Source organism: Nyctereutes procyonoides, unplaced genomic scaffold (assembly GCF_905146905.1).
Source record: "Nyctereutes procyonoides isolate TBG_1078 unplaced genomic scaffold, NYPRO_anot_genome, whole genome shotgun sequence".
In the NCBI taxonomy this organism is placed as follows: Eukaryota; Metazoa; Chordata; class Mammalia; order Carnivora; family Canidae; genus Nyctereutes; species Nyctereutes procyonoides.
In genome coordinates, this window is record NW_026575124.1 from 3,518,476 (window position 1) to 3,545,180 (window position 26,705).

Sequence of the window (26,705 nt, forward strand, 5' to 3'; positions counted from 1 at the left end):
CCGCCGCTGCCTCCTTTTATCCGATCGAGCCCAGGACACCGGAAAGGGGCGTCTCTGCACTGTCGCCCTGCCTTGTGCTGAAGGCCCCGGGGCCTTCACTGACAATGCATCGCGCAGAGATCTCCCAGCCGGTGCGGCAACAAAGCGTTTCTGGAAGCCGCGGAATATGCTGCCTTTGCAGACTGGAGTGGCCCGATCGGGCATTATCTGTGCTCTTAATTAGGGACCTGGAGACCTATCCCCGTCAGAGATCTCCTAGCTTTATTTTTCCAGGGCTGCCTCCTTCTTCCTTATCTATCAGCAAGGAGCAGAGGAAACGTCTGGTTTTATCCGGAAAGGGCTCATTGAAAACCCAAAATCTCCCTCCTGAGAGAACCCATCTCCCGGTATCTGGTCTCATGGAGGAGCTGAAGTGCTCACGAAAGAGGAGGGGAGACTTGGAAAGAACAGGAGGTTTTGCTTCAAAGATCTAGATCCAAGACAGAGTTCTCAGGGGTCCCTCTTTGGGTCTCTAAAGACCCCAGCTGTCCAGCAATGGAACGGACCCCAGGACGGTAGTGGAAATGACCCCACGGCGTCTGCATGGCCCTCAGCGTAGGTATTATCGGGCCTTTCCATGGACAAGGCCTGGGTGGTGGTGACCTTGACGGTGCCTTTCCAGGCAGCTGGCAGTTCCTGCAGCCGTGTTTTTGCTCCCAGGCCTCGTTGTCTGCCCCAAATAGGCGCTCAGACACTAGTTCTTCTCTCCTCGGGGAGAACGTCTCCCCAGGCCTTGTGCTCCCTGAGGGAAGCCTTCCATGCCCAGGGCCCAAGCCACGGGAGTCCCTGCGTTTCGTTCCTGGGTGCAGGGTGGGCTGGTTTGCCAGCTTCCAGGTCACCTCGGGAAGCCACTCAATTCGGGGACAGGAGAGAGCAGCCCTTTATCAGCTGAGGTAGTCCTGGCAGGGTGAAATGCCCCAAAATTCCTTCAAAAACAAGCATCTGGTGGCTACCCTAGTCCATCTGGTGGACTCCGACCACTTCCTATAAGTAAGCTGGGCAGCGTCCCCCCATTTGCATCAGCCAGAGAGTAGTAGACCAGAGCTCCCGCTGCTGGGAAGGGAGGGTGGAGATGAGGAGGGGGCCAGTGGGAGGGAGCCTGGAATGCTCCACAGAGGGTCTTCCCCCCACGTGGTGTTCTCCCCAAAGCCCGGCAGGCAGCAGCGGGAGCTCCTCCTAGGGACCCTGTCTCCTCAGCTCCCTGGCAGCGCCTAGCCCCAGCGAGGGCGCGGGAGGGCATCACGTAAGTGGTTTCTTATGGTTTTCCCAGCCAGGCTGCAAGTGCTAGTGTGTGAATGGCAATAAATGGGGTAAGTCCCTTGACCAACATATGGCCGCAGCCACCAAGGAGGCTGTGCACCAGCGAGAGGAATCTACATAAAGAACTTAATCTGGGGCCAAAGCCCCAGACTGACGGAAGAGTGTTGTGAATGACGGTTTTGGGGGATAGGCTGGGGAAACAGGCTCATTTTGATTGGGGTTTTGAGGACCCCCCAGAACCTGGGCTTGTACCCCCACCAGCGCTCATGGCAAGGGCTGCTTCAGAGCACCTGCTCCAGGCAGTGGGGACTGATGCACTTACTACTCGGAGTAGCAGTGATGGTGGCAGCGAGAGCACCCACCGGAGTAATAGTGACAGTGACAGCAAGAAGAGTTCCCATCAGTTGTTCACATGGCATGTGCCGGGCATTGTGCTGAGGACTAGGAGGATTTCTGTTTTAGCCCTGATGTTTGTGCGCTTGACAGGTGAAGAACCGGAGGCTTAGAGATGTGAAAGAACTTGCCCAGGCTCACTCAGCCAGTACATCGGAGCTGGGACTGGAATTCGAGGGCATCTGGTTTCAAGGTCATGTTCCTAACCAGCACGGTACGTGATAGGATGACAGCTAGAAGCCAAGAAAAAAGCAGACTTTTCGTGCTGGGGACTGGGTTGTAAGAGGGGCAGTGATGGCGACGATGGCATTGTGATGGTGGGTGTGACACAGGAGGAAGAGGAGGAGGCAGAGGGGGATTTCCTGGCAGGTGCCATCATCGCGGCCCACGCACAGGTGCCCCTCCTAGCTGATGTTAGAGGATTGCCTCTGCCTACCCCGTGGGACCTCCAGCTGTCCCAACCTTCGCTGAGTTGGCTACCTTCTAATCAGTCACCACGCTCACCCCACACCCTAGTCTTTGGGTTCATTAGACTAATGGGTGTCCCAAGGCCTGAAGAGACCGGTCATTCAATAGCTATAAAATTGAGCACCTACTGTGTGTACTGCTCTGTGCCGGACAGTGAGAGAGAAGCGCCCAAGACACTCTCCTCATCCTCTAAGAAACTGCCATTGGAGCAGAGGAGACAAGGTATAAGCATGTGAAAGTTGTTTTGTTGTTGCACTTGTTTTCACGCCACATGCTTGCATTGGATCATGAGTGACTCAGACAAGCAGTTACTGGAATTCTGATTTTTTTAAAAAAAATCAGAGGGGCACCTGGGTGGCTCAATCAGCTAAGCGTCTACCTTCGGCTCAGATCATGATCCTGGGGTCCTGGGATCGAGCCCCATGTCAGGCTTCCTTGCTCAACGGGGAGTTGCTTCTCCCTCTCCCCCTGCTTGTGCTCTTTCTCTCGTTCTAAAATAAATAAATAAAATCTTTTTAAAAAATCAGAATATCAAAGAAAAAATCAGAATATCCTGCCACACTGCCAAATTGCTGTATGAGTTCTAGCAATCTTGGGGTGGAGGCTTTTGGGTTTTCTATGTAGAGTATCCTGTCATCGGCGAAGAGGGAGAGTTTGACTTCTTTGCCAATTTGAATGCCTTTAATGTCTTTTTGTTGTCTGATTGCTGAGGCTCGGACTTCCAATACTATGTTGAATAGCAGTGGTGAGAGTGGACATCCCTGTCTTGTTCCTGATCTTAGGGGAAAGGCTCCCAGTGCTTCCCCATTGAGAATGATATTTGCTGTGGGCTTTTAGTAGATGGCTTTTAAGATGTTGAGGAAAGTTCCCTCTATCCCTACACTCTGAAGAGTTTTGATCAGGAATGGATGCTGCATTTTGTCAAATGCTTTCTCTGCATCTATTGAGAGGATCATATGGATCTTGGTTTTTCTCTTGCTGATATGATGAATCACATTGACTGTTTTACGAGTGTTGAACCAGCCTTGTGTCCCGGGGATAAATCCTACTTGGTCATGGTGAATAATTTTCTTAATGTGTTGTTGGATCCTATTGGCTAGTATCTTGTTGAGAATTTTTGCATCCGTGTTCATCAGGGATATTGGTCTATAATTCTCCTTTTTGGTGGGGTCTTTGTCTGGTTTTGGAATTAGGGTAATGCAGGCCTCATAGAACGAGTTTGGAAGTACTCCATCTCTTTCTATCTTTCCAAACAGCTTTAGTAGAATAGGTATGGTTTCTTCTTTAAACGTTTGATAGAATTCCCCAGGGAAGCAGAATAAAGTACATGGGGCTTTCTGAGGTGGGGGGGGGGGGTGGGCGTCAGGAGCCAGGAGTGTGGGCCAGGGAGCACAGGGGCATGAGACAAAGTTGGGGGAGCAGGCTGAGACACCTCCCTTCTCGGCGTAGACAGTGCGGAATCATGTGAGGCTAAAGGGGAGAAACTTCACAGTCTGGGTGAATGACCAGGCTCTGTGTTGCACGAGAACTGTCAGGGAGACGGGTCCCCCAGGAAGCGCCAAGGGAGCTGAGCCCGTGAGCACCACAGCCTCTTGCATTCTTGGCTACGGATACTCGGGGAGGGCGAGAGGCCCATTCTGCAGGGCACACCACACCGGGCAGTAAATCAAAAGCAGGGCCTGGAATAATCCCAGATGGACATAACCAAAGTGATGTGAGCTTGATTTCTGGATGGCTGCTGAAGGCCGTCTTTCTCTAGGCCGTTGGCCTTCCGATGACCTCTCGGCACAGTCCACGGAGGCGGCATCCTGTAGATAAAGGTCCTTAACAGAGAGAAGAAGACACTTGAGGGATCCGTGAGCTACCGTTGGGGTGACTTGGGGGACAAACCGCAGCATCTTAGAAACGAGAAGGACTCGAAACTGAATTCTCTGATTTTCCCTTCGAAAGTGAGCTCGGGGACTCTCGACCTGTCTGAACCAGTTAGAAAGGAGGCTGTTTTTCTGTCCTCATCCCAGTTCAGCTAGCTCAAACAATGAGGTTCATCCGCTTTTGTCCCATGCTCACCACACCCCCTCCCGGAACCCTTCCCCTCCCTGGCACCCCATGCTCTGCGTCCTGGAGTATCGAGTCCGACAGCAAATGGGACATGCCCCTGCCAGGGCGGGTACACGGCCCGCTGCGGCAATCTGGGGCTCTAGACGCAGGACTGGGGGCAGGGGGCAGGTGATGTGGACGGAGTGAGGCAGAAAGTTCCATGGCAGTAAGAACGGGGCACAGAACATGAGGGAGAGCACCCCGGACAGGATGACTGGGAGTAGCTGAGGACCATTTTGCAGGGAGACCAACTATCCCGTTTGCCTGGGACCGAGAGGGTTTCCTTTGGTGCTACCACCTGGACAGTTCTGGAACCCCTGGACAGGTGATCGCCCTGACACCCTCCATGTCGCACAGCACAGGGCAGCGAGCTCTCCGGTCGTTGGTAGGGGTCACTGACGTTACACCTCCCCCAGTCTGTAAAAACATCAATCCCCAAGAATTCTCTGGTGTCTCTCATCTCTTCGAGGCCCCCTCCCCGCCCCCCACAAGTGTTGGCATGAATTCCCCCAGATTAGTAAGAACACAGGCAGCCGGACGACACCAATTTAACTTCTATTCCGCACTCACTTATTAAACGCTTGCTCTGTTACAGGGAGCCGCGCAGAGCGCAACCCCGGACAGGCCGTCGCTGGGGTCAAAACTCCCATTTCTTGGTGCCACGTTAGTGAGCGTGACATCGGGTGTCAGCCTCTGTTCACTGAAACTCGACAGAGGATGTTCCATGACCTGCGACTCGATGGTGGTTCTCTTATCGCTGCTAGTCTCATAGCACTTTTTTTAAAGTTTTAGTTTAAAAAAGATTTTATTTATTTATTCATGAGAGACACAGAGAAAGAGAGAGAGAGACAGGCAGAGGGAGAAGCAGGCTCCATGCAGGACTCGATCCTGGGACCTCGGGATCACGCCCTGGGCCGAAGGCAGGTGCTCAACCGCCGAGCCCCCCGGGGGCCCCTCATACAACTTTCTAGAGACACTCCTCGGTGTGCCTCCGCAAGCAGCCCTCTCTGAGTCGAGGGTCGCCCCTTGTCCACTCCTCCAGCATGTAGCTCAGCAGGGGCTCGAGAGAAAAGCATCAGAGCAGCTGAACCAGGTGGCTGTGGGCCAGCACCCCTCCCGCGGGGCAGGTGCAGCCCTCCGCCCAGGTGCACAGCTGGATTCCACTTGCCCCACCTGCCCCACTTGCCCCCTCGCCAGGCCCTCGGCCTGGGCACCACCCTCACGGCCCTCCGGGCAGCCTGAATCTGCAGGATGGGCTCGCTCTCCAGGTGAGTTGGAGCCAGACTCCCCCTCCTCCCAAGGGGAGGCCATCGGAGTGTCCCGGCTTTCCCACGAGCTCTCCCTTTGGTCTCCAGGGCCGGCTGAGCTCTGTCTCCCAGACCCTGGGTCTCTTCCTCTCTGAGCCCAAGGGACAGGGCGGTGGTCCCTCAGCTCCCGCCGCTGGCCGCTCTGGGCTCTGGCCCTTGGAACTCTGTCCTGCCCTGCTTCCCTCTGACTTAGGGACCCGCAGACTGGTTGGCGACTCTCACAGCCTGGGGATCCTTTTGCCTCCAGCCCATCCCGGGGGACCCTGTCCCCTGAGCTCTCCAATCTTGTTGCTGCTTTCTCCCTTCGCTCTGGCCCCTAAGGCTTCTGTGGCTGGGAGACCGCCTCCCCCAGCCCTTTAGTGCCCGTCAAGGGCTCCGGAGCTCTTCCCCCACCCCCACCCCTGCCCTTTTTAAAAAGAAAAGCTCTGAACTCGACAACTCCACCCCACCGCCTACCTAGTCATCCCGGCAACTTTCCTCTCAGCTCCAGTGCACAGAGGTATGTGCAGACAAGCGCAGTCTTGCTCTGGGAAGGACACATTTTCCTCCATTTGCTTGTCTCAAAACACCCCAGGCCCCTGTTCCTGTACTACTTCGTCCTTCTCCTTGCCCCAGACCCTCCACTCCAGCTCCCCCTGGAAGAAGCTTGGAAAGTATTTCCTGCCCGTCCCCCCATTCCTTGATTTTTCTTTTTCTTTTTTTCTTTTTTTCCGAAAGACAATGGAGAAGCTGGGGGAAATGAAATGCCTTAACCTTTTTGATCGTGACTGTGAAGTTGGGTGCTTGATCCGCCTCTTCCTGTGCCCATTTCCAAAGCAAACAAGCCGGCTGTGCAGTGGGCTGTAATTAAGCCAGTCATCACTAATGACATGCTCTCTATCTCCCATCGGAGAGAGCTCGGCAAGGCCCTATCCAAACAGGGCGGGGGAAGCCCCTCCCCCCCCATCTGGAGTGGTGGGCTGGGCCTGGAGGGGGCACCTGCCTCAGGTGGGGGGGGAATGGCCATCCCCCTCGTGCCCACATCATAGCTGAGCCTGCGGGGTCCTGGGGGAAGGAGTTGGGAAAGGGACAGGAGGAGGGGAGAAGAACCCCGGCAAGACCAAAGCACTGAGGGGCCCAGGTGACCACACCCGAGGTGGGAAGTGGGAGGAAGAGTGTCAAAGTGGGACGTCCAGAAAGAAATACGAGAAATAAGAAGCAGGTGTTTTGGGAAAAGGAAGCTGGAAGAGATTGGGTCAGTGGGGAGGACTGGGAAGGGGGGTCCTGAGGCACAGACCGTGTGCAGGAAGGGTCCCAGAGCCCGAGGCGGAAGGCAGGGCTTGAACTGAGCCCTCCGCTGTTCCAGGAGGGGCATTTCCATCCAGCCCCAGCCCGGGTAGAGGGGGCGAGTCCCCTGCTGGCTGCCGGGCTGAGGGGCTCTGAGCACCGCTCCCCAGGTCGCCAGCCTGCCAGGGACAGAGGCTTAGGCCCGTGGGGCTTAGGTGACATCCGGCCCTGCGGTTGGGGTCAGAGCTCTAGGCACAGCTGAGGCCCAAGTGGGGCCCCTTTGTAAGATTCGGTCAGCCTTCTCTCCTAGGGCAGGAGGTCTGGGGGCCAAGTCCCCGTCTCTCTAGTGTCCCAGGCCCCCACGGAGGCACGTGAGACTCTCCGGCCAGGCTACCAGGTGTGACACGCAGCTGCATGTTCACGAGCCTGCTTAGGAAATAAGCCCGTGGCTCGGAGAGAGGGGGACGGGGGCCCACGCCAGGGCACCAGCAGTCTGGAAGCGGGAGCCAGGAAACACGGGAGACCGGGGCACGCTGCCTCCCAGTTAGGGGGAAGGAACACGGGGCCGCATGGAGCGAGGGGGGAGGCCGCGTGTCATAACCAAGAGCCAAGGAGGGGGTTGAGAGGGACCGGCAGCCATGGGAGAGAACCTTCTAGATACAGATGCTCGCTAGGAGGGCTGAGGGGCCTGAGATGGGGAAGAACTGCTGGCCTGGGATTGGAATCCGGCGGGAAGCTGGCCTGGCAGCCTTGCCTCGGGTGTGGACCTGGAGTGCTCGCTTGTTGAGGGCTTGCTTGGTACATTCTCACTTCATTCTCACGCTTCTCCTGCGAAGTAAATGCTTTTATTTTTCCCGCTTTATGAACGACAAGACGAAGGAGCAGGGAGGCTGAGTTGCCCACGTTACAGTGAGAACTGGCAAAAGAAACAAATTCTCAAGTGGGAAGCTGTAAACTGTGTCCTTACACACAGGGCGACCTCTTGCATGAAGGTCCCCTCTACCCGGGTCCTTGAATCTGGAACTTGGTGCTGTACCTGGAGTTTCAGCAAGAAGGTTTTAGACCCCTGGAAAGCATCTCCTCCAGCTGGCAGCCCTGGGGTGGGCACAGACCTGTCCCAGATCATCCTCCTAGAGATGGATGGATGGATGGATGGATGGATGGATGGATGGATGGGTGGCTGGGTGGATGGATGGGTGGGTGGTTGGGCGGGTGGGTCAGTGGGTGGGTGGATGGGTGGATGGGTGGGTGGTTGGGTGGTTGGGTGGACGGGTGGTTGGGGGGATGGGTGGATGGGTGGGTATGTGTGGATGGGTGGGTGATTGGGTGGATGGGTGGGTAGGTGGATGGGTGAGTGGTTGGGTGAATGGGTGGGTGGATGGGTGGGTGGATTGGAAGCAAGAAGGAAGGATCCCAGCCATAAGCCTCTAGGAGGGACCAAGTCTCTGCAGGGCCGTGGTGTGGATGCATGCCAGGGGGGGCAGGGATAGGCAAGGCCAAGGAAAGCGGTTTACAGGAGAGGAGAGGCTCTCGCTGTCTCTGGTGGTTCCAGCAGCATGTGCCGAATGTGAACGTTTACAACTGAAGGACGGTGCCGAAAGCAAAGTGATTGTCCTGACGTTGATAGAAGTGATGAGGGCTGGGAAGAAAGACTGGAGGCAGCCAGCAAAGGGCAGCCGAGATCTCAGAGCAGCTGCCAAATGTGATGTAGAAGGTCTTTAAGATGCTCCCTGTCTCTAACAGTTCAGGCCCTTTCACCCCCTCTAGGAAGCCTTCCCAGATTGTCTGTTTGGCTGCAATCTCTTCCTTCCTATTACTGCGTGGCTGTGCCTTGCCAGTGCCTCCATGCCTATATTACCTACGAGACAGAGAGAGAGAGAGAGAGAGAGAGAGAGAGAGAGATCTCAGAGGGAGCCCCCTTGCAGCAGGACAGGGATTTGCACACAGTGCAGGTGTTGTTGGGGAGGGTATTGCTGAGGGATGGGGGCCTCACCCCCGGGCCTCTGTATCAGCACCAAGATTCTCAGGTGCCCGCTGAAGAAGAGCAAAGACCCTCAGATCTCTGAATAGAGGTTCGGGCAGTGGCAGCAGCACGTCCCCCACCCCTGTGAGGGGAAAGGCCAGAGAGGAGCCAGGGCCCGGGCTGCGCAGTGGCTGCGGCCAGCCTGGGCACGCTAGGGAGCGCCGCAGCATCTCCTCCAGCTGGCAGCCTGGCGGGGGGGGGGGGGCACAGGCCTGTCCCAGATCATCCCAAGCCCTCCACACCGCAGGCAGGTGTCGCCTCCAGCGCCCGGCGGTGGAGCTGCAGCACCCGGGGCGGCTGGCAGAGGGCACTGCGTGCGCGGGGTACGGGCCGAGGTTGCTCTCCTGCTGGGAGATGAGCCTGGGGGGGACTGCCTGGAAACAGGTTTCCTTTTTTTTTTTTTTTAAGTTTTCATGTTTTATTGTGCACATTTAAATTTCAACATTAATACTGAGCCTAAATATATGCTGGCTTTATGTCAAGATTTTTGGGTTTCTTTTAAGATTTTATTTATTTATTAATGAGAGACGAGAGAGAGAGAGAGACAGAGAGACAGAGAGAGAAGCAGACAGGCAGAGGGAGAAGCAGGCTCCATGCGGGGAGCCCGATGGGGACTCGATCCCGAGACCCCAGGATCACACCCGGGGCTGAAAGCAGGCACTAAACTACTAAGCCACCCAGGCTGCCCCTTCAAGATTTTTGAAACAAAAAAGAAAATGAACAGCTCTTAGGATACAGAATATATTAAATATATATTTAATATATAGTATCGATGGGATGGTAAAGTCTATCTATGCAACATTTACACATTCAGTGGCACAAATACAAATAAGCTATAGGGACTAGAAGACATGTAAACTTTGGGTTGCAATCAGGAAAAAAAAAAAACTAATCAGGACTAAAGGGAGAGAGGTACTTGGTTGCCGACAAGAATCTTCCCTTGACTTCAGGCTTCAAATCAAGGAGTCAGTATACAAAAACCAGCAAAATGTACGAAGTCCCCAGCAGTCAGAAGAAACCACAGCAACATGACAGACAAAGGAACTGGCTTGCGCCAGGCCGGGCTGTGGGGGCCGGCCAGGCTGCGCTGAGCGGGGGCCGCTGGGCTGGAAGTCGGCAACCCAGTTGGAGGCTGCAGCGCAAGGTCAGGATCTACAACAGAGTTTAAATGGCAGGCTGGAGACAGTCCACAGAGGCAGAGTGGTCGGTGCATTTTTTTAAAATCTTTATTTTAATAAATAAATAAATAAATAAATAAATAAATAAATAAATATAAAAATAAATAAATACAAATAAATATAAATAAACAAAAATAAATATAAATAAATATAAATATAAATAAATATAAATATAAATAAATATAAATATAAATAAATATAAATAAACATAAACATAAATAAAGATAAATAAATATAAATAAATAAATATAAATAAATAAATAAATATAAATAAACAAAAATAAATATAAATAAACAAATATAAATAAATATAAACAAACATAAATATAAATAAATAAATATAAATATAATTAAATATAAATATAAATAAATATAAATAAATATAAATAAAGTAATAAAGTAATAAATAAAGCAATAAATAAAGTAATAAAAAGTCCTTATTTTCCAAACAGGGTCCTAGGATGCTTTCCTCAGGCAGGGAAGACAACAGTAAAGCTCGGTGGAGGAGCACAGAAAGCAGGTGGAGGAGCACAGCGGGGAATGTGTTTCCGTGGGAAGACCCAGGGCCCTCCATCCCACCCTCAGCCCCTCTCGGGCGGGCCCCCGGGCGCACAGCCCTGCTGAGAAGCAGCGGGTCCCGAACCAGCACACAGCCGGCAACGAAGGCCCCTGAACACACGTTAACCGTGATCATTACAGGGCCACTAACAAACATCTGTCGGCTACACACCGAATCGCGGGCACCAGGACTTTACCCCCTCCATATCCTCAGGCCTCCGCCACGATGAGAAGCTTGTCGGCAACGAGGGGTCCTGTCTGGAGGCTGGGCTCGGCCATGGGGCTGTGGGTCACCCCCAAGGTTATCCTTTCCTGCGGGGCGTCAGGTGTGTGTTTTACCCCTCGGAGCCCCCGTCGTCTCCTTAGGGCGACTGCAGTATTACAGCTGCACCTTCTAACAGCGCTCCCCATCGGACTGTGGGAAGAATTCACGGAGTTGCCAGACATAAAGGGCGCAGAAGACTTAGTGCTGAGGGCAGTGCCTGGACCAGCTTGCATCGATCCTATTGTGCAAGGGCAGGATCTCGCGCTAGGCCACGGCCAGCCGCTAGAAGAGCCGGGGTTGGGGGCCAAGCGTGTGACACTCAGCCAGCCCGCTAGCAGGCGGGCCATTTGCCTGAGACAGTCCTGGCTTTTGCCTGTCATCTGAGGATCCAGTTTGGCATGTGCCCAGAACCGGCATTCCGGTTTGGTTGATAAATTATAGAAACTGCTTACACACGGATGTATATAAAGCTCAAATTTATTAACACAAATGTGTTTCGTCACTCGTAAGCCATCGGGTCACAGGTATACACCCCAAGCTCCTTCTTCCCAGCCATGGGCTGGACTAAGCCACGCATTCTTGCAGCAAATGCATACTGAGTGCAGTGAGCCAGACTGGGGATCCTGGAACAGGGGATTGAGGGGGCGGGGTGGGATGAGCGGACAGGAGTGTGTGCCACTGCCATGACACCAGGAAAACACAGCACCGACGATAATGCAGACTCGGGACCGGGACTGTGGGAGTGTGGGGCTGTGAGCTCGGGCAGAGCGCTGAACCATCCAGGCCTCTGCTTGCTGGCCCATAAAATGGGAGGACGGAGAGAACTGTCAGGCCACCAGCTCTGAGGCTTCCTCTCCCTTAATGCTCGATGACTTTGCTGGAGTCCACCTGGAGGGACCCAAAGAACCATGAACATGGGAGGTGGCATTTCAGCCAGGCCACAAAGGGTGAGCCGGCTTTTAGTAAACAGGGCATGGGCGCCTGTAAGTGAAAAATCCTATTTGCATAGGTCCTTGGGAGTGAAAGTCCCGGCCTGCTGGAAGAAAGACTGGAGGAGTAGACTAGGGACGCAGCGGAGGAGGGAGGGTCACGGCGCCTCGAATGCCCCCCTCGAATGAGGCTCATCCTTGGAAGGTGGTCTCACCCCTGAGGATGCTCCTCTTTAGCACCTTGCTCAAGCCAACTGTGCAAACGGTTTCTGGGGAACACAAACACGCTTGCGGAAACCCGCACGCACCTCAGAGAGCACCTTCTTCCCCACCTAACTTCTCTTCCTGGCAGTAACTAACGGCTTGACCACGTGTTCTAGATTTCTTTGTTAGTTGCTTATTTTTATTCTCCCCACGGACAGTAAGTTCTATGAGAACAGAGTCTGGGGGCACCCGGGGGGCTCAGTGGTTGAGCATCAGCCTTCGGCTCAGGTCGTGATCCTGGAGACCCAGGATCGAGCCCCACATCGGGCTCCCTGCATGGAGCCTGCTTCTCCCTCTGCCTGTGTCTCTGCCTCTCTCTCTGTGTGTGTGTGTCTTTCATGAATAAATAAATAAAATCTTAAAAAAAAAAAAGAGCAGAGTCTGTGCCTGTTTGTTTTCTCCGCTATTCTCAGTGTCTGAACAACTGAAGACTGGTTCGCTGCGCTCCTACTGTATACACGCAGCAGGTACGGACGCATCCATAAGCATATGTGCATGTTGGCCTCCAACTCTGGGGTGGAAAAGAATTGGCTGGAAGAAGAGAGCAGGGGCCCTTGTGGGGCAGCGGGGTGACGGTGGGTTGGCAGGAGAGTGGGGAGGGAAGGAAAAAGGGCAGCCGACCGCCCTGGAAATAGCGTGGGACTGTGGGCACTTCGGGGACCCAAAGGGAGGAGACACACCGAAGCTCCCACGTGTGGCCGTCCTCGCAGACCGGGCTCCTCGCTCACTGCCGCGCGAGGATGCCCGCCTCGCACTGTGCGGACTGGAAGCACGGGGCCTCCCAGAGGTGGGTCAGCAGCAAATCTCAGCTGCCCACCACCCTCACCGGCACCCACCAGGCCAGAGCCGGATGGCAGAGACCCGCGCCCGGGCCAGAGACCCGGAGGAAGCAAGGATTAGATGGAGAAGGTGTAGAGGGGCACCGTGGCTGCCGACATCCGGGAAGCACACTGGACACCGGGAATCCCGCGGCACTGGTCGTTTATTGCAGGAGAAGCGGAGAAGTGGACATGACCCGAAGGGGCGCCCCTGGCTGCGGAGGCCCAGGAAAGACGGGGGGCAGAGGGGTCACGCCTGGGGGTGTGTTATCTCTGCCCCAGGGGGCCACGGAGGAGGTGATTGGCCTTCCTGGGTCGGAGCGGGCGCCGCCACGGACCACGGGGCGGGGGATGGTGCGGGCAGGGTGGGGGCCCGGACGGGCTGGGGCGGGGGCGCAGCTGGGCTCTGCGGCTTTGCACGCACAGGGCCGCTGCGGCCTGCCCCGCGCTTCACCTCGAGGCCTTCCTGGCTGCGCAGCTGCCGCCTGAGCCCTTGGGCCCGGGATCCTTGAACTCGCTGCCGCAGCCGCCTTTGGTCTTGACGTCCACGGCCGCAGGTTTGAAGCTGAAACTGCTCGAGGCGCCAAAGCCCACGCTGAAGCCGGCGCCTCCTGTCCCCGTGCCAGTGTTGCTGATGACAGCTGGGACGGCGGGAGAAGACAGGACGGGGCTGCGGGCCTTCCGGGGCATCGGGGCCCCTCCCTCGATCGCCCCCTCCCCGTGGGGACCGATTCCCTCCGGTGGGTACTTGCAGTGTGCTAAGAGGTTGCGGGCAGCACCCGGCCTTTCTCAGGTACTTGGCCACATGCACCTGACCCCTTGCCTGAGTCTGCGTCCCTCCACCTGCATCAGGCTTTGAGCCTCCGCGAGCTCTTGGTGAACTTCCCCCGCGGGACAAAGGTCCTTGAGGGAGGCCCGGGCGCTGCCCCCACGGAAGGGGCTTGGGCCTAGCCCGGCCTCTCCTGGGGCAGCACTCCCTGCTCCTGCTCCTTCTCTAGCTTTTCCATCTGCTTCCACCGTCAGGGCCTCAGGCGCCCCCACCCCACCGCACCCCAGGCCCCCTCACTGCGAGCGACAGCCTTTGTTTTGGCCTGGCCCCAAGAGAAACACAACACGGCCAGTAAGCCTCATTCCCACAAGAGGCTTCTGGACCACACACCGTGGGGGTTCCTTCCGTCTTCCTGTAGGCTGTGCTTTTGTATTTCACCATATTATTTTTCTCCATCACCGCTTCTCCCTGGGAACTAAAGCCAGTTCCCCCCGGGTGCCCCTGAGTCTCCCCTGAACCCTCTCTGGTCTCATGGCCTCGGAGGCTCAGACCGAGCGCAGACCCAGGCCCTGCAGGTACTTACAGATGCTCACGGAGCTGGGATGTTCACCAGACATCCTGGGGAGAGAGAGGAGGAGCAGGTAAGCCCCCCCGTGAAGCAACGTCGCAGACGTGTGCCCCTGAGGACGTGCCCCGGGCACCGCACCCCAGCCTCCCCTCCTCCCACACCCCCCTGCTGGGAAGGCTCGCCTCTCCATCCATCCGAGTGGCCCTGGGTCATCTTCTGGGTGGGGTCCTCGTGTCCCTGCCGGCCTCTGCTATGCCACTGGTCTCACGCAATTAAGAGGAACGAGCTCACCTGCAGGCCGGGCCCCAGGCTTTGCCAGAATGAGCTCCACTTGGCCGACTGGTCTCCTGGAAACCACCTTGCCCCTCCCCGCCAACACCATCAAGCACGCAACTCCAAGGGCCAGGGAGGCTCTGTTTTCCAGAAGCTGCTGAGGTTAATCTTTCCTCTCCCACCTCCTCCGTGGGATTTTTACAACTCAGTCCTTCCTGCCATCTGACTTTGGTCTTCACTGTTGCACCGTATCAAACCTATTCCCTCTAAGGCTTTACCCAGTAGGACCTGACAGTCCCAGACCGTTTGCCTTCAGTCTTCCTGCTAAAGCACAGAGAGAACCGCTCCAGATAGAGGAGACCTGCCCCCCTGCCACGCTGTGCCCCCCACCTGCACTCCTCTCCCTCCAGCAGCTTGCGGTAGGTGGCGATCTCCATGTCCAGGGCCAGCTTCGTGCTCAGGAGCTCCTGGTACTCGCGCAGGAGCCGGGCCAGCTCCTCCTTGGCCTGGTGCAGGGCGGCCTCCAGCTCGTCCAGCTTGGCCCGGGCGTCCTTCAGGGCACAGTCGCCCCGCTGCTCGGCGTTGGCGATGGCCGTCTCCAGGTTGGCGCACTGAGGGGCAAATGCACGTTTGAGTCCGAACGCAGCTCCGAGATCCTGCTCAGGTGACCTCCTCTTATTTGGTCCTGAGAGTAGATACTTTGAGGTCCTCCTACTTTCTCCACCTTTGGACAGCCCTAGAGGTGAACCCGTCCTCCTCACTCCAGGCACAGTTCCCCTCCAGTCATGTACTGGTTGGTGCATGACGGTGGTGGCCTTCCCCGCCTTGGGAGGGACGAGGAGGGCACCGAGAAGGTGAGCCTCCTGGGTACGTGGCCCCGGTCCTCTCCCTCCTGGTAGGCAACACTGGCTGCAAGATTCTAATGCCACCCCCCCCCCCACCGAGCAGTCTTGGGGCAACTGGCTTAATCCTGTCCCACAGTGTAGAGGTTGTCTTGGGAAATCCTTAAATCATAAACAAAAAAAAAAAAAAAGAACGCGCGCGCGCGAGAGAGGGGGGGGGAACCAATAAAGCTTCTATTAATAAAATTTCTGTCCAGTAAACCTGCCGGGCCGAGTGTAGCCTCCAAAGTTCCACAGAGGATCATGCTACGGGGCAAGGCCCTCAAGAGGTACTTTTGTTAACAGCAGGTCTCACCAGCTCGGAGACACCTGCGGTCAGGTGGGAAGGCCACTTGCAGTACAAAGCCACCTCTGTGCCGCGCCCACGGGAAAGCTGCCGGGGGTTCTTGAGTCTTTTACTCGTGGGTGTGCTTTCCCATCACCTGGCCCAGGTGCTAGTGGGATCTGAATATCTGGCTTCTCCTTTCCGCTGTGTCCCCTTCCCCTGGAGTCAAATCTGCTTCACCCCCAAGGAGAGCAGCTGATCCTGAGACCAGAGAGAATTCTAGGCTGCTGTTAGCCGATGCCACCGCCTCTGCCGGGCAGGCCCCCAGTCATGCAAACACCCGTAGTGTTCTGGAGGAGTGGCTCACAGGTCAGCAGAGACGCCTAGGACCCAGCTGCCCGGCCTCTGCAGACCGTGTCCTGTCCTCCTGACGGTGGAGGTCGAATCGTTCGGGGGTGGCAATACACTCCGTGACCTGAGATCTATCAAACTGTCCTCTGCTCCTTTTCAGGGACTGAGGTCCTGCAGGGTGAGCTGGGGAGACTCCTGGGTCTTGTGAATGTGGCATGAGGGGAGAAGGCATGAAATCTGGGTGTCCCCAGATTAAACAATTATCACATGGATCCTGGGGTCATCAAATGCCAAAGGGTCTGCAGGTGAAACCATGGGCTTTTGGGTGGAAAGGCCAGAAGGCAGGAGAGCATCGTGGCCGACGGGCCCCAAGGGGAGCTGTGATGGGGACCAAGCACCAAGAGTGGCCCCCCACACGCTGGCCCCCCAGGAAGGACACCTTCCCTGACCTCCCTGGTGGCATCGTAATCACGAAGTCACTTTCTAGTAATAAACTCATCCAACGGTCCAATCAGGTCCTGAGGGCAGCCTCAAACACCTTGTGGTTTTCTTTCATTTATGCAGAACTTGATTAAATAAAAACACCGTGACTGCTTATTGGATGTGGCCTTTTCTCTTTCCACTGTCAGGAGCCTGGTGCCCGGAGGAGAGGATGTGTGAGTGTGTGTGTGTGTGTGTGTGTGCGCGTGTGTGTGCGTGCGCAGGGCTGTAGGGCCAGAAGGCCACTGGACTTGCCGAGGAAGCGCAGAACCTTTGTGCCAGGCTCCACAAACTCTGGGAAACTCACCGGTTTTCCTGCTTCAGAAACATGAGTTTGGCCCAAATAACGCACCCAGGGTCACAGGGTCACTCGGTGCCAGGCCACCCCACACAGCACAGCCACAGGGGAGGGCAAACACGGAGCGGAGCCCTGGGCCAAGCCTGGGTGCGAGGCTCTCTCTCCTCCACTCTTCTAAATTCCACTGCTGGGGTCTCCTTCCTCCCACACGGATTCAGGACGGGAACCTCCAAACAGCAGCTTCTACCCACTGCATCGAGTCTCAACTCCACGGCCCGGCTTCGACGGCGCCCGTACTCAGCCCGTCCTAGCGGGGGGTGTCCTACTGACCGCCACCCCGCCCATCACGGAGCTTCTGCTCCCTGCACACACGCCACGCAATGTCCGCCTGGGACCCACTGCCCCCGTCTGCTCCTGCACCGGGCCCCCTTCCCCTCTCCTTCCCGCCCACCCCATCCCACCTCCTGCAGGGACCCCCACTGGGGTCTTCATTCCGCTCTGGCCATCGGGGACTCCAACGGCCCTTAGGGGACATGCTGCACAGTGGGTGGGGTACTTCATCCTTCTATGTGGGTTCAGGCCATTCTCTCCTCACGGATTATCAATGCGCTAAGGAGGGACCGTGTCCCGTCCTTGTTCCGTATTTAGCCTCATACCTTTGGTGCTCAGTAAACCCTGCTAGCCGACTCATTTCATGGAACCCACCTGCTTCTTCACGTTCCCTATCTCGGAGCGGATCCTCTGGATTAGGCGGTTGAGCTCTGAGATCTCGGCCTTGGTGAGTTTGAGGTCATCCCCGTGCCGGCCCGCTGTGACCTGCAGCTCTTGGATCTGTGGTTGGGGGATGAGAGAAGAGGAGCAGAGATCAGTTGGGAATTCATTCACCTCTTGATGGTGTCGAACATGGGGAGGAGGAGGGGACCATCTGCGTTCTCGCTGCCTGAGCAACAAAGACACAGGGAGGAGAGAGGGAGGGGAGGGAGGATGCGCACTGCCCTTTCCTTCTGGACGGGAAGGCCGTGACCCAGCTCAGAAGGACCCTCAGGCCCACAAATGTGAAAGCCTTGATGGAGTTCGAATTTCCTGTCCTCATTTTGACAGAGTGGGAAACACGAAGAAGAACCAAGATCGATGGATTGATTATCCACGGAAACAGTGTCCGCGTCTTCCCAGGGTTGTGGCTAGCGTGGCCTCTGCTATCAGGACGGGCTACCGCGGGGCGAGGGCTAAGCCCATATATGCCCCCAACACATGCCAAGACTGTGGTTGACCTCCCTGGACCAGAAAGAGGCATTTCCACAAGACCCAACTCCAAGACAAAGGAGGTCTTAACCCAGCCCAACACATGCACAAGCACACGCACGCACACAGGAGGAGAGAATGGCAGGGGCAGCCGCTGGACCTCGGCACACCCGGCACACGGCCCACCTTGGTCTGGTACAGCGCCTCCGCCTCGGCCTTGCTCTTCAGGGCGATCTCCTCGTACTGGGCGCGGACCTCATCGATGATGCTGTCCAGGTCCAGGTCCCGGTTGTTGTCCATGGACAGGATGACGGAGGTGTTGCTGATGTGGGACTGCATCTGAGCGATCTCCTGGAGGACAGTTAGGGACGTGGAGCCAGTCAGGGACCTCTGCAAAGGGAGCACGTCTTCCCTCCCTGGCAGATGCCCCGCAGCCCTTCCTGGGTGTTTGAATTCCGCCTTCAGCAGAGCCCAGGTGCACCAGTCATGCCGGGGGGAGGTGATGGCACTGGGCTGGGACTGCCCTCTCTGTCATGCACCAGGACTGCTCCCACCCCTGCCACGCTCGCAGCAGCTGCCACCCTGCAGCCGGAGAGTCAAGCCTGAGCTCCCCGGGTGGCACGCAGAGCCCTCCGGGAGCTGCCAACGACCTTTCCTTCTGCAGCCCCCACACCTGACACGGCTCAGGCCACTCATCCTGCTGCCTCAGGAGGAGATCTCCTAAGATCTTCCTCCTCCTTCCCCAGGGACCTTCCCTGGCAGCCCAAGCACAACTCACAACACCCCTCTCTGCTCTCCCAGGGCTCATCCATAGGTCGTTTCCCTGCCCGACGTGGCCTCCTGGGGCACAGAAACCATTCCCCCTCTATCAGGGCCTCCTCAAAGCCCACCTTATTCGCTCAGCAAACGTCAGCTGCACTGAGCTGCCAACCTTTGGTCTGTACGTCCACGCAGGCCGAGGGCCAGAAGCCACTCGTGAGAGGAGCAGACCACACAGGAGAGCTCAGTGAAATCCTTACCCCTTCGTAGAGGCACTTGAAGAACTTGATCTCATCTGTCAGGGAGTCCACCTTGGCCTGGAGCTCCACCTTGTTCATGTAGGCGGCGTCCACGTCCTGGGGGACACGGAGAAGAGCCCGCTGCCTTCTCCCGCCTGCCCACCCGCCCTGCCACAAGGAGCCTCAGGTTCCCTACTCTCCCCACTGCCCCCGCCCCATGCCTCACAGGGGTGGCAGGTTGCTGACACCTGGTGACACCGTAACCTGCTGGCAGGTTGCAAACCACGCGCTGTGCAGGGCAGTGGCCACACCAGCAGTGTGGCGAATGTCCGGGTTCTAAGCAGGCAGATTCTGGGAACGGCCTGCATCCCAGGCAAGGGGACTGAGACAGAAGAGCTAGGAAATCAGAGCTCAGTCAACCCTGCCCAAGGGACTGAGTGACCCACGGGATCCCCCTCCTCAGCCTACCACCCTCACTGAGTCACGGACTCAGAGAGCCCCCTGCTCCCTGTCTTACCTTCTTGAGCACCACGAACTCATTCTCAGCAGCTGTGCGTCTGTTGATCTCCACCTCGTACCTATGTCAGCAAAAGAAAGGAGGTGGGATAATTATCCACTGGGATAATCCAGTTGTGCAAATGCTCACTTAGGAGTCAGTGCACCTCCGGGCCAAGAGCTGCATGGCGGTGGCCTACCAGCTGGGGTTCATGTGCCCCCAGGGCACGCACAAAAGGAGGCTTGCCAGGAACAGGTTCAAAGGAATCCATGCACAGCTCCTGGGTTCACACGTAACCTACCCTACAAGGCACCTGCCCGGGGTGCACCTGTGATGCGTCCTCCATCTCTCCTCCCTTTCACGACTACCCCTCCCTTGTGACAGCAGAAAGACACACATTAGTACGGTGCCAACCCCACTTTAGTACGGTGCATTAGCCCAGGGTGCACAACCTCCCAGGCACTAAAAAAATGCTATTCCCACCTTCCAGTTTTATGTTCGACTCATTTTTTATACCTATTTCTGTCCTAGGTCTTAGAAATAGGATGTTTGGGAAAGGGCTGGGACGTCCCTCATGCAGATACATTGTAGACTGGGGAGACGGGAGTACCGACCGCTTACAGATCTCACTGTTCTACCCCTGACCATCGTCAAAGACTGTATTACAGGAAATTAAATAGAGCGCTGGGAAGAAATAATTAGTGCTGGCAGGGGGCTTCTTTCCATTGGAAAAAGCCTTGTCGGATGACAGGACGGGGTAGCAAAGTGGGTTATTTTAAAAATGCGACTGGAACATTTTCTGAGACTGTCGGATTTTGCTGGTTACACTCAGACCACACAGAAAACAGCTGATGATTTATCTCAGATTCCAGTATGTTATTTAAAAGATAACTGAACATATGTTTGTATTAAATTCTGTTGTGATAGGCTTGTTTCTGTTATAATTTATTATTACCTCCTATTATCTAAGAAACTATTCCATTTTTATTCCTCCTATCAACAAATAAGAGCATTTGCTAGCGTAGACTAGTTTGTAGCCTACCTTTCTATTTCATAAAAGATGCAGAAGAAGCTTGGTCATGATAGCTATCAAATTATTGACATTCATTGGTCATGATTTTTCATTATTTACCTCTAGAGACCAAACACCAGAGCATACACAAACATATGCATTTATAAAGAAAAACAATGCATTTTATAGTACTATTGGCCTTATAATAGTACTTTTAAATAGTACTTTATAAAAAAAAGCATGATTTACAACATATATTATGATGCACAATTAAAAGTCAAACTGTAACAAAGTGCATGTTGATTTTTTTTTGCCTTAAGACACAATTTATTAATTATCTCAAATCTACATCACGTTAATCTTTTTTTTAAATTTTTTTTAAATTTATTTATTTATGATAGTCACAGAGAGAGAGAGAGAGAGGCAGAGACAGAGGCAGAGGGAGAAGCAGGCTTCATGCACCGGGAGCCCGACGTGGGACTCGATCCCGGATCTCCAGGATCGCGCCCTGGGCCAAAGGCAGGCGCCAAACCGCTGCGCCACCCAGGGATCCCGACATCACGTTAATCTTGAATGCTTCCAATAACCTATTGTACACGATGGCTTTCATTAACCGCTAGGTGGATTTTATAAGAGCTCCCAATTCATTTCCTTATTCCATTTCATCCCACAGCAAGCCTACCAAGTAGATTCCATCATTATTATCTCTCAATTTTATAAGTGAGGCAAAGACTTTTCCAAGATCACAGAGCTAGTTAATAGTAAGGCTAGGATCCCCATCACCTCAGAGAAGCAATGCCTTAGATTTGTCTAACACTTTGGTTCTTTTAAGAGCCGTTAATACATTACGATCAGCATTACCCTCTCAACAGCTCCTTTGGTGACAAGGCAGGGGTCAGTATCTGGATTTTATAAATATTAAAATTGAAGTCCACAGAGGGTCAGGAGGCTCACCCATGGTCAACTCAACTGAGTGGTAATTCCAGAACACCTGACCTTCCCACTTTGAAAAGCCCAGAGGAAGCGTGGCCTTTGGAGGCCACTGACCTCATCTGGGCTCTGCCTGGAAATCCCCTCTTTTTTTCCAGATTTCTGCTCAAATCCCCACTGGGTTGCAATTTCCACCTTAATTCCACTCAATCTCAATTCACACTGTATTCATTTCTACTTCTTGGAGGCTCTCTGAAAGTGATCTTTAAGCCTATCTCCACAATCTGGGTGCTTTCGGAGGTCAGAGACCATGCCATCTTCTCCCTCAGGAACTCAGGACAAAGTTCCATTTGGGGATATTTCAGAATAGAGATGGACAGACGGATTGAGCATGGAGCAGGAGAAATGGCTCAGCTCTGTCTCCATCCCCATGAATTGTGGAAGAAGTCCTCTTTCCCTAGAAATCCTGGCACCTGGAAGCAAACTTCCAAAAATATCAGATCACACTGGGCTGGGGTGTGTCACACTCTCCTCACTGGCCTAAACTTGGGAGAAATTATTTCTGGTTCCAAATAGATTTTCAATCATTCTCTTTAATGGTGGGATTCAGCAGCACAGATATGCCTCCACATGAAAGACGTTTTTAAAACTTCTATTTGCTTAGCTTTAGGATTTGTTCTGGGATTGAAGTGATGGCTCACGTCCTAGGTACTCCCATGGAAAACCTCACGCAGCAGGAGCTACAAAGCCATCTGGGTTGTCCATCTGGTTTTGAGACAACTCTCTTGGCCCCGTTTCTCCATTTCCAATGTTAAAAGTTGGGCACACCACTTCCTAGACAATTCAGGGCACCACTCTGGATAGATCTTTTCTCTTCCTAAGTCTCAACCCACCTGGATCTCCCTGCTTCCCCCATGGGAAAGGAAATAGCAAATGTTATCAGCAAAGGATCGAAGAAGGCAAAAATGGAGCTCCAAATCAACCTCATCTGTAATCAAGACCCTCCAGGGGCAGATTCTCTGCCTCTCCACTCACCTCTTCTTATAGTCCTCCACCAAATCCTGCATGCTCCTCAGTTCCGAGTCCAGCCTCACCCTGTCGCCCGTCTGTGTCTCCAGCTGCTTCCGCAGGTTGCTGATGTAGCCCTCATAAATAGGCTCCAGGTTCTTCCTGCAGCTGTTCAGATCCAGCTGCTGTAGCAGGTTCCACTTGGTCTCCAGCACCTGGTTCTGCTGCTCCAGGAACCGCACCTGGGACCCAAAGGTGGTCATAGCCCAGAATCCCCATGCCGTTGCCTCTCAACAGTGGAGAGAAGGCCCCAGAAATCAGACACAGTCATCCTATGGTGGGAGGCAGGAAAGAGCAAGACTCATCCAAGAATGGACTCAGCCAGAGGGATGTGCCCATCTGGGTCTCTGAGGTAAGAAATAAGATTCAGTCTAAAAGAAATCAAGGAAGTTGGCCCAAGCAATGCTGTAACTGCCACCAGGAGTTACCAGGTGATGGAGGTAGCTCCTTTTGCCATAAATACTGGTGTTTTCAGAGGGAAGGGAGATGGGAATAAAGGGAAAAACAGTGATGGGGGAACGGCACTGGAAAGTCACTCGGCTGGTTGACACATTCTCTCTTATGTGCAACCTAAATTGCTCTTGGTTGGTTGGGTTCCTTGGTTTTCGTTTCAAAATGGGTCATCACATCTTTACAAGGGTCCTTCATACTTGACTAAAGGTCTCACACGTTTGGACTCACGAGCTTCAAGTCTCTGCTATTCTCTAGCCTTCCTCGTCTTCCCCACCTCTAGCTTGAGGGAGAGAAGGGGACGTGAGGGGAAGAACAGACTCTGAACAGGAAAACGAGCCCTGTCCCCTGGGGCAGCAGCTCTGTTTCTTCCACTCCTGCCCCCTCCCCTCCAACCACCCCACTTCCTCCTCCCGGCACAGTGGGAGGGACACAGCCTGCTGCTGCATGGTTCTTAGCCTCCCTCTGTGCTGGTTTCCTCATCTGCAAGGCAGATTGGGAGCAGACTCATGGGTCCCGATATACGAGAACTCCTCGGGACAGCAGCCGGCAGAGTCATGCCAGCCACTGTCCAGATTATGTCCCCTGTGACTCATGGCCCAGCCCTTTTGCCCCGGCTTGGAGACGGAGGCCTATTCCTTCCGTCCTCTCCATTCTTTGGGTCAGTGCCTCTGAGTCACCAGAGGCATCCTCCCTTTTAATTCCTGCCTGTCCTCCACCCCACAGATGTACATTAAATGCACACATGGGAACTCGACAGGCCCTGCTTCTCAATCTTCTCCCCTCAGCTCCACCCTTCAATTTGCTGGTGCATCTTTCTCATCCCCTCTAGAGACCCTCCCTGGCTTATATCCCCATCCCACTTCCTACTTTTGAAGTCCCTCCTCTTCACCACCCATCATGTCCTGGGACACTGCCTGGCCGGTGTCCCTTTGGTGCTTGTCTCTTGGATACGTGTCCCCATCTCCTTGTGTGATACTGAGAGCTCTCAGAGGGCCAATCCGCATGTCTCTGGCCCCCAGCGCACCCCTTCCCATCCCAGGGTCTTATCCCCAAAGGAAAACTGACGTTTCTGTTGATCATGGGGGTGGGGGAGTGGGGAGCACGGTTCCAAGCCCTTTGCAGACATCCCATTCATCCTCCCATCCTCATGTGGGGTGCGAGCCGCTGTTGGGTCCATTTACAGATGAGCAAAGGGCGGCTCAGAAGGGATAACTAGCTCCCCCAAGTCTCCCGGCAGCTGCCGGGGGCAGAGCGAGTACCCCTGTGCACACCAGTCCCCAGGGGCCAAATAGATGCGGGAGGACCCACCTTGTCGATGAAGGAGGCGAACTTGTTGTTCAGGGCCTTGATCTGCTCCCGCTCCTGGGCGCGCACCTTCTGGATCTCGGGGTCCAGCTCCACGTTGAGGGGGGCCAGGAGGCTCCTATTGACGGTGACCTGAGGGATGCCGCCAGGCGGGCACACAGACAGGCACACAGGCCCCAGCCCGGCGCTGCCGAACACGGTGCCCACGAAGCCGCCCAGCCGGCCACCCCCCGAGCCCGAGCAGTGGCCCAGTGTGGACGTGCCACCCCGGCCGGCCACAGGGGCCAGGGCCAGGCGCCGGCCACCCCCTGGGCTCAGGAGGCTCCTGCTGCCAAAGGCGGCCGTGCCCTTGGCGCCGGCCCGGAGGGACACGGAGCTGGCGCTCCCCCTGCCCGCGAGGATGGCCGAGCAGCCGCTGAAGGCCGGGCGCTCACCCGCGGGCCGGAGGTGCAGCGGGCGGCTCATGCTGCGGGCGGGCCGGGCTGAGTGAGGCCGGGGTGCAGGCCGGGGTGCAGGCCCTACTGGCCTGCCTCGCTCCCCCAGCCCCTTAAATAGCCCGCTGCACGTAGCCTAATTTGTAGGTCGGGGCCACCTATTAGCTACGTGGGGCCTCTGGGGTTCTCTGTTAAGGAAATTACCACCCCTCCCCTGAGGTTTCTGTCTCTCCCACCCCAAACTCCTCACGAATCCCCTATAAAATGGCCCTGAACCTTGCATTTGCTTTGCTCACCTCCTGCATTATAATAATTTGGCCACCTTATCTCCACTTGCTGCCCTCCAATTACTGGGGTTATCACCACCAAGATTTGGGATGGGCGCTTCCAGTGGGTCTGCCTCGGGGTGGGGGCAGGCACTCCGCAGGGGTGCAGGGGTGTGGTCCCAGGGAGCAGATGCCCCGGTCAGTTCTGCTTCAGGAAGACATGAACGGGATGGAGCATATTCCAGAGAAACATCCTTAGGCTGTTAGTGGAGGCTTGTGGGGGGAGGGGGTGCGGCTTCTGGATGAGTATGGCTCTGTCCTGAGTTCTGGAAGGAAGCCCCAGAGGGTAGAGACTTCTGGTCTACATGCAAGGAATTCTCAGTCTGTTGAGGAGTTAAGGCCAGTGAGAGCTGTGGTTGCAGGAGCTGGGGTACGGTTGGGGGAGGAGGGGATTGTTCCTTTGGGCTAAAAGGGTTCTCCAGAAAAACATTTCTGGAATAAAAGTGAGGGAGATGCGAACTGGGAAGAAGGAAGCCTAAGGAGATGGCACAGGGAATTTTGGGAAAACAGTCTTTCATGAGGTTTGGGTTTTTTTGTTTTTCTTTAGTTGCGGAAGAGGATGATTCATAGCATCCAAAGAACCCCTGATCAGGACATCTGCTGCCCTGACATTTCTGATTCTGGATCGAAATATGACTGACTATTAAGAACAAGTCGAGAAGGGCCGAGGAAGTCGCCTCCAGTCTGAAAAATTAAGAACTAGATCCGCAAACTTCATTCCAAATAAGCTCAGGAGCATCTTTTGTGATCTAGCCCAATTTCCTTTTTCCAACTTAAATTGCCTTTAATTCTCCTCTTCTGTCAGAAAGAGCCCTTTCCCATACTGCTCTCCTGGTACCCGGGTGGTATTTCTCATCCGTCTGAGCACCGGGTGTGGGTCCCATTTCCACCATCAGATTAACAGGTACCTGGATTAACCCTTCCCTCCCTGCTCACGCGGTGCTCAGCCCCGGCCTCAGCACCAGGGACATTCGGGATGAGTGTGAAACAGACTGGTGCTTGGGACGAGGCTCATTGCTGTGCCCTCGGTTATACCCTGGGGACTGGGCTCCCCTTGTTGCCCTCGTGGGGTGACCAGATGGCACCGGGAGGTAATTGAGTGACACAGCCTCCACTGGACCAATCACAGAGCGTAATAACAGCCGAGGTGTTTACCCCACAGGGAACAAGGCTGTGGGGGCATCGGTGAGGGAGAGAGATGGCGCCAGCCACAGATGAACAGATAGAGTCTGGAATGTCCTGGGTGGGAAGGGGGGTGGGCTCTCTATGCTGCTTTTGGGGAGACACTATAGCCAATTCCCTCTGGAGAGGGAGGGGCAATGTCAGTGAAGCTGGGTGACCAGCAGACCCCCCAAGAACCTCAAGGTTATGGTTCCCATTATTTCATGAGATTGCTTCCTATGCCCCATACATTTAGCCAGGTTTTTATCCCCCACAAGCACCAGAGACAGTTCATTAACTCTGATCATTGAGAATAGAAAAGTGGAAAAGCATTTACATGGAAACAGGAGACACTTACATAGGGTTGGCTCTCAAAGGGAGCTTTTGAAATCTCCTTTTTTCTGGAAACTTCTTAAGAATTTGAGACCCCGATGTCTTTGGAACCAAGCCACTTCTGCCTAGGGTCAGGGAACAGGCAGGATGACCTTTTTTTTATCGTCCTGTGAGGG

General features: G+C 54.9%; 1 protein-coding gene and 1 long non-coding RNA gene across 2 annotated transcripts; one reads left to right on the top strand and one right to left on the bottom strand.

Moving 5' to 3' along the window:
- The first annotated feature begins 5,460 nt into the window (after window positions 1-5,460).
- LOC129517211 (uncharacterized) lies at window positions 5,461-13,116 on the top strand. The gene is made up of 2 exons (XR_008665971.1): window positions 5,461-5,525; window positions 10,484-13,116. It is a non-coding gene; the product is annotated as an uncharacterized LOC129517211 (long non-coding RNA).
- On the bottom strand, window positions 13,012-24,810 carry LOC129517210 (keratin, type II cytoskeletal 72-like). Its single transcript, XM_055336872.1, has 9 exons — window positions 24,279-24,810; window positions 22,485-22,699; window positions 19,529-19,589; window positions 19,033-19,128; window positions 18,200-18,364; window positions 17,477-17,602; window positions 14,866-15,086; window positions 14,218-14,252; window positions 13,012-13,506 (listed from the first exon to the last, which is right to left on the bottom strand). The coding sequence occupies exons 1-9, from the start codon at window positions 24,738-24,740 to the stop codon at window positions 13,316-13,318; spliced, it is 1,572 nt and encodes a 523-aa protein (XP_055192847.1). The 5' UTR covers window positions 24,741-24,810; the 3' UTR covers window positions 13,012-13,315.
- Window positions 24,811-26,705: the final 1,895 nt, after the last annotated feature.

Coding starts and splice junctions, on each gene's coding strand:
- LOC129517210 (XM_055336872.1), bottom strand. CDS start 24,740: ATGAGCCGCCCGCTGCACCTCCGGCCCGCGGGTGAGCGCCCGGCCTTC. Junction 17,603..18,199: donor AGGCGCTGTACCAGACCAAG/GTGGGCCGTGTG, acceptor CCCCAACCACAG/ATCCAAGAGCTGCAGGTCAC. Junction 15,087..17,476: donor TAGGGAACGTGAAGAAGCAG/GTGGGTTCCATG, acceptor TTTGCCCCTCAG/TGCGCCAACCTGGAGACGGC.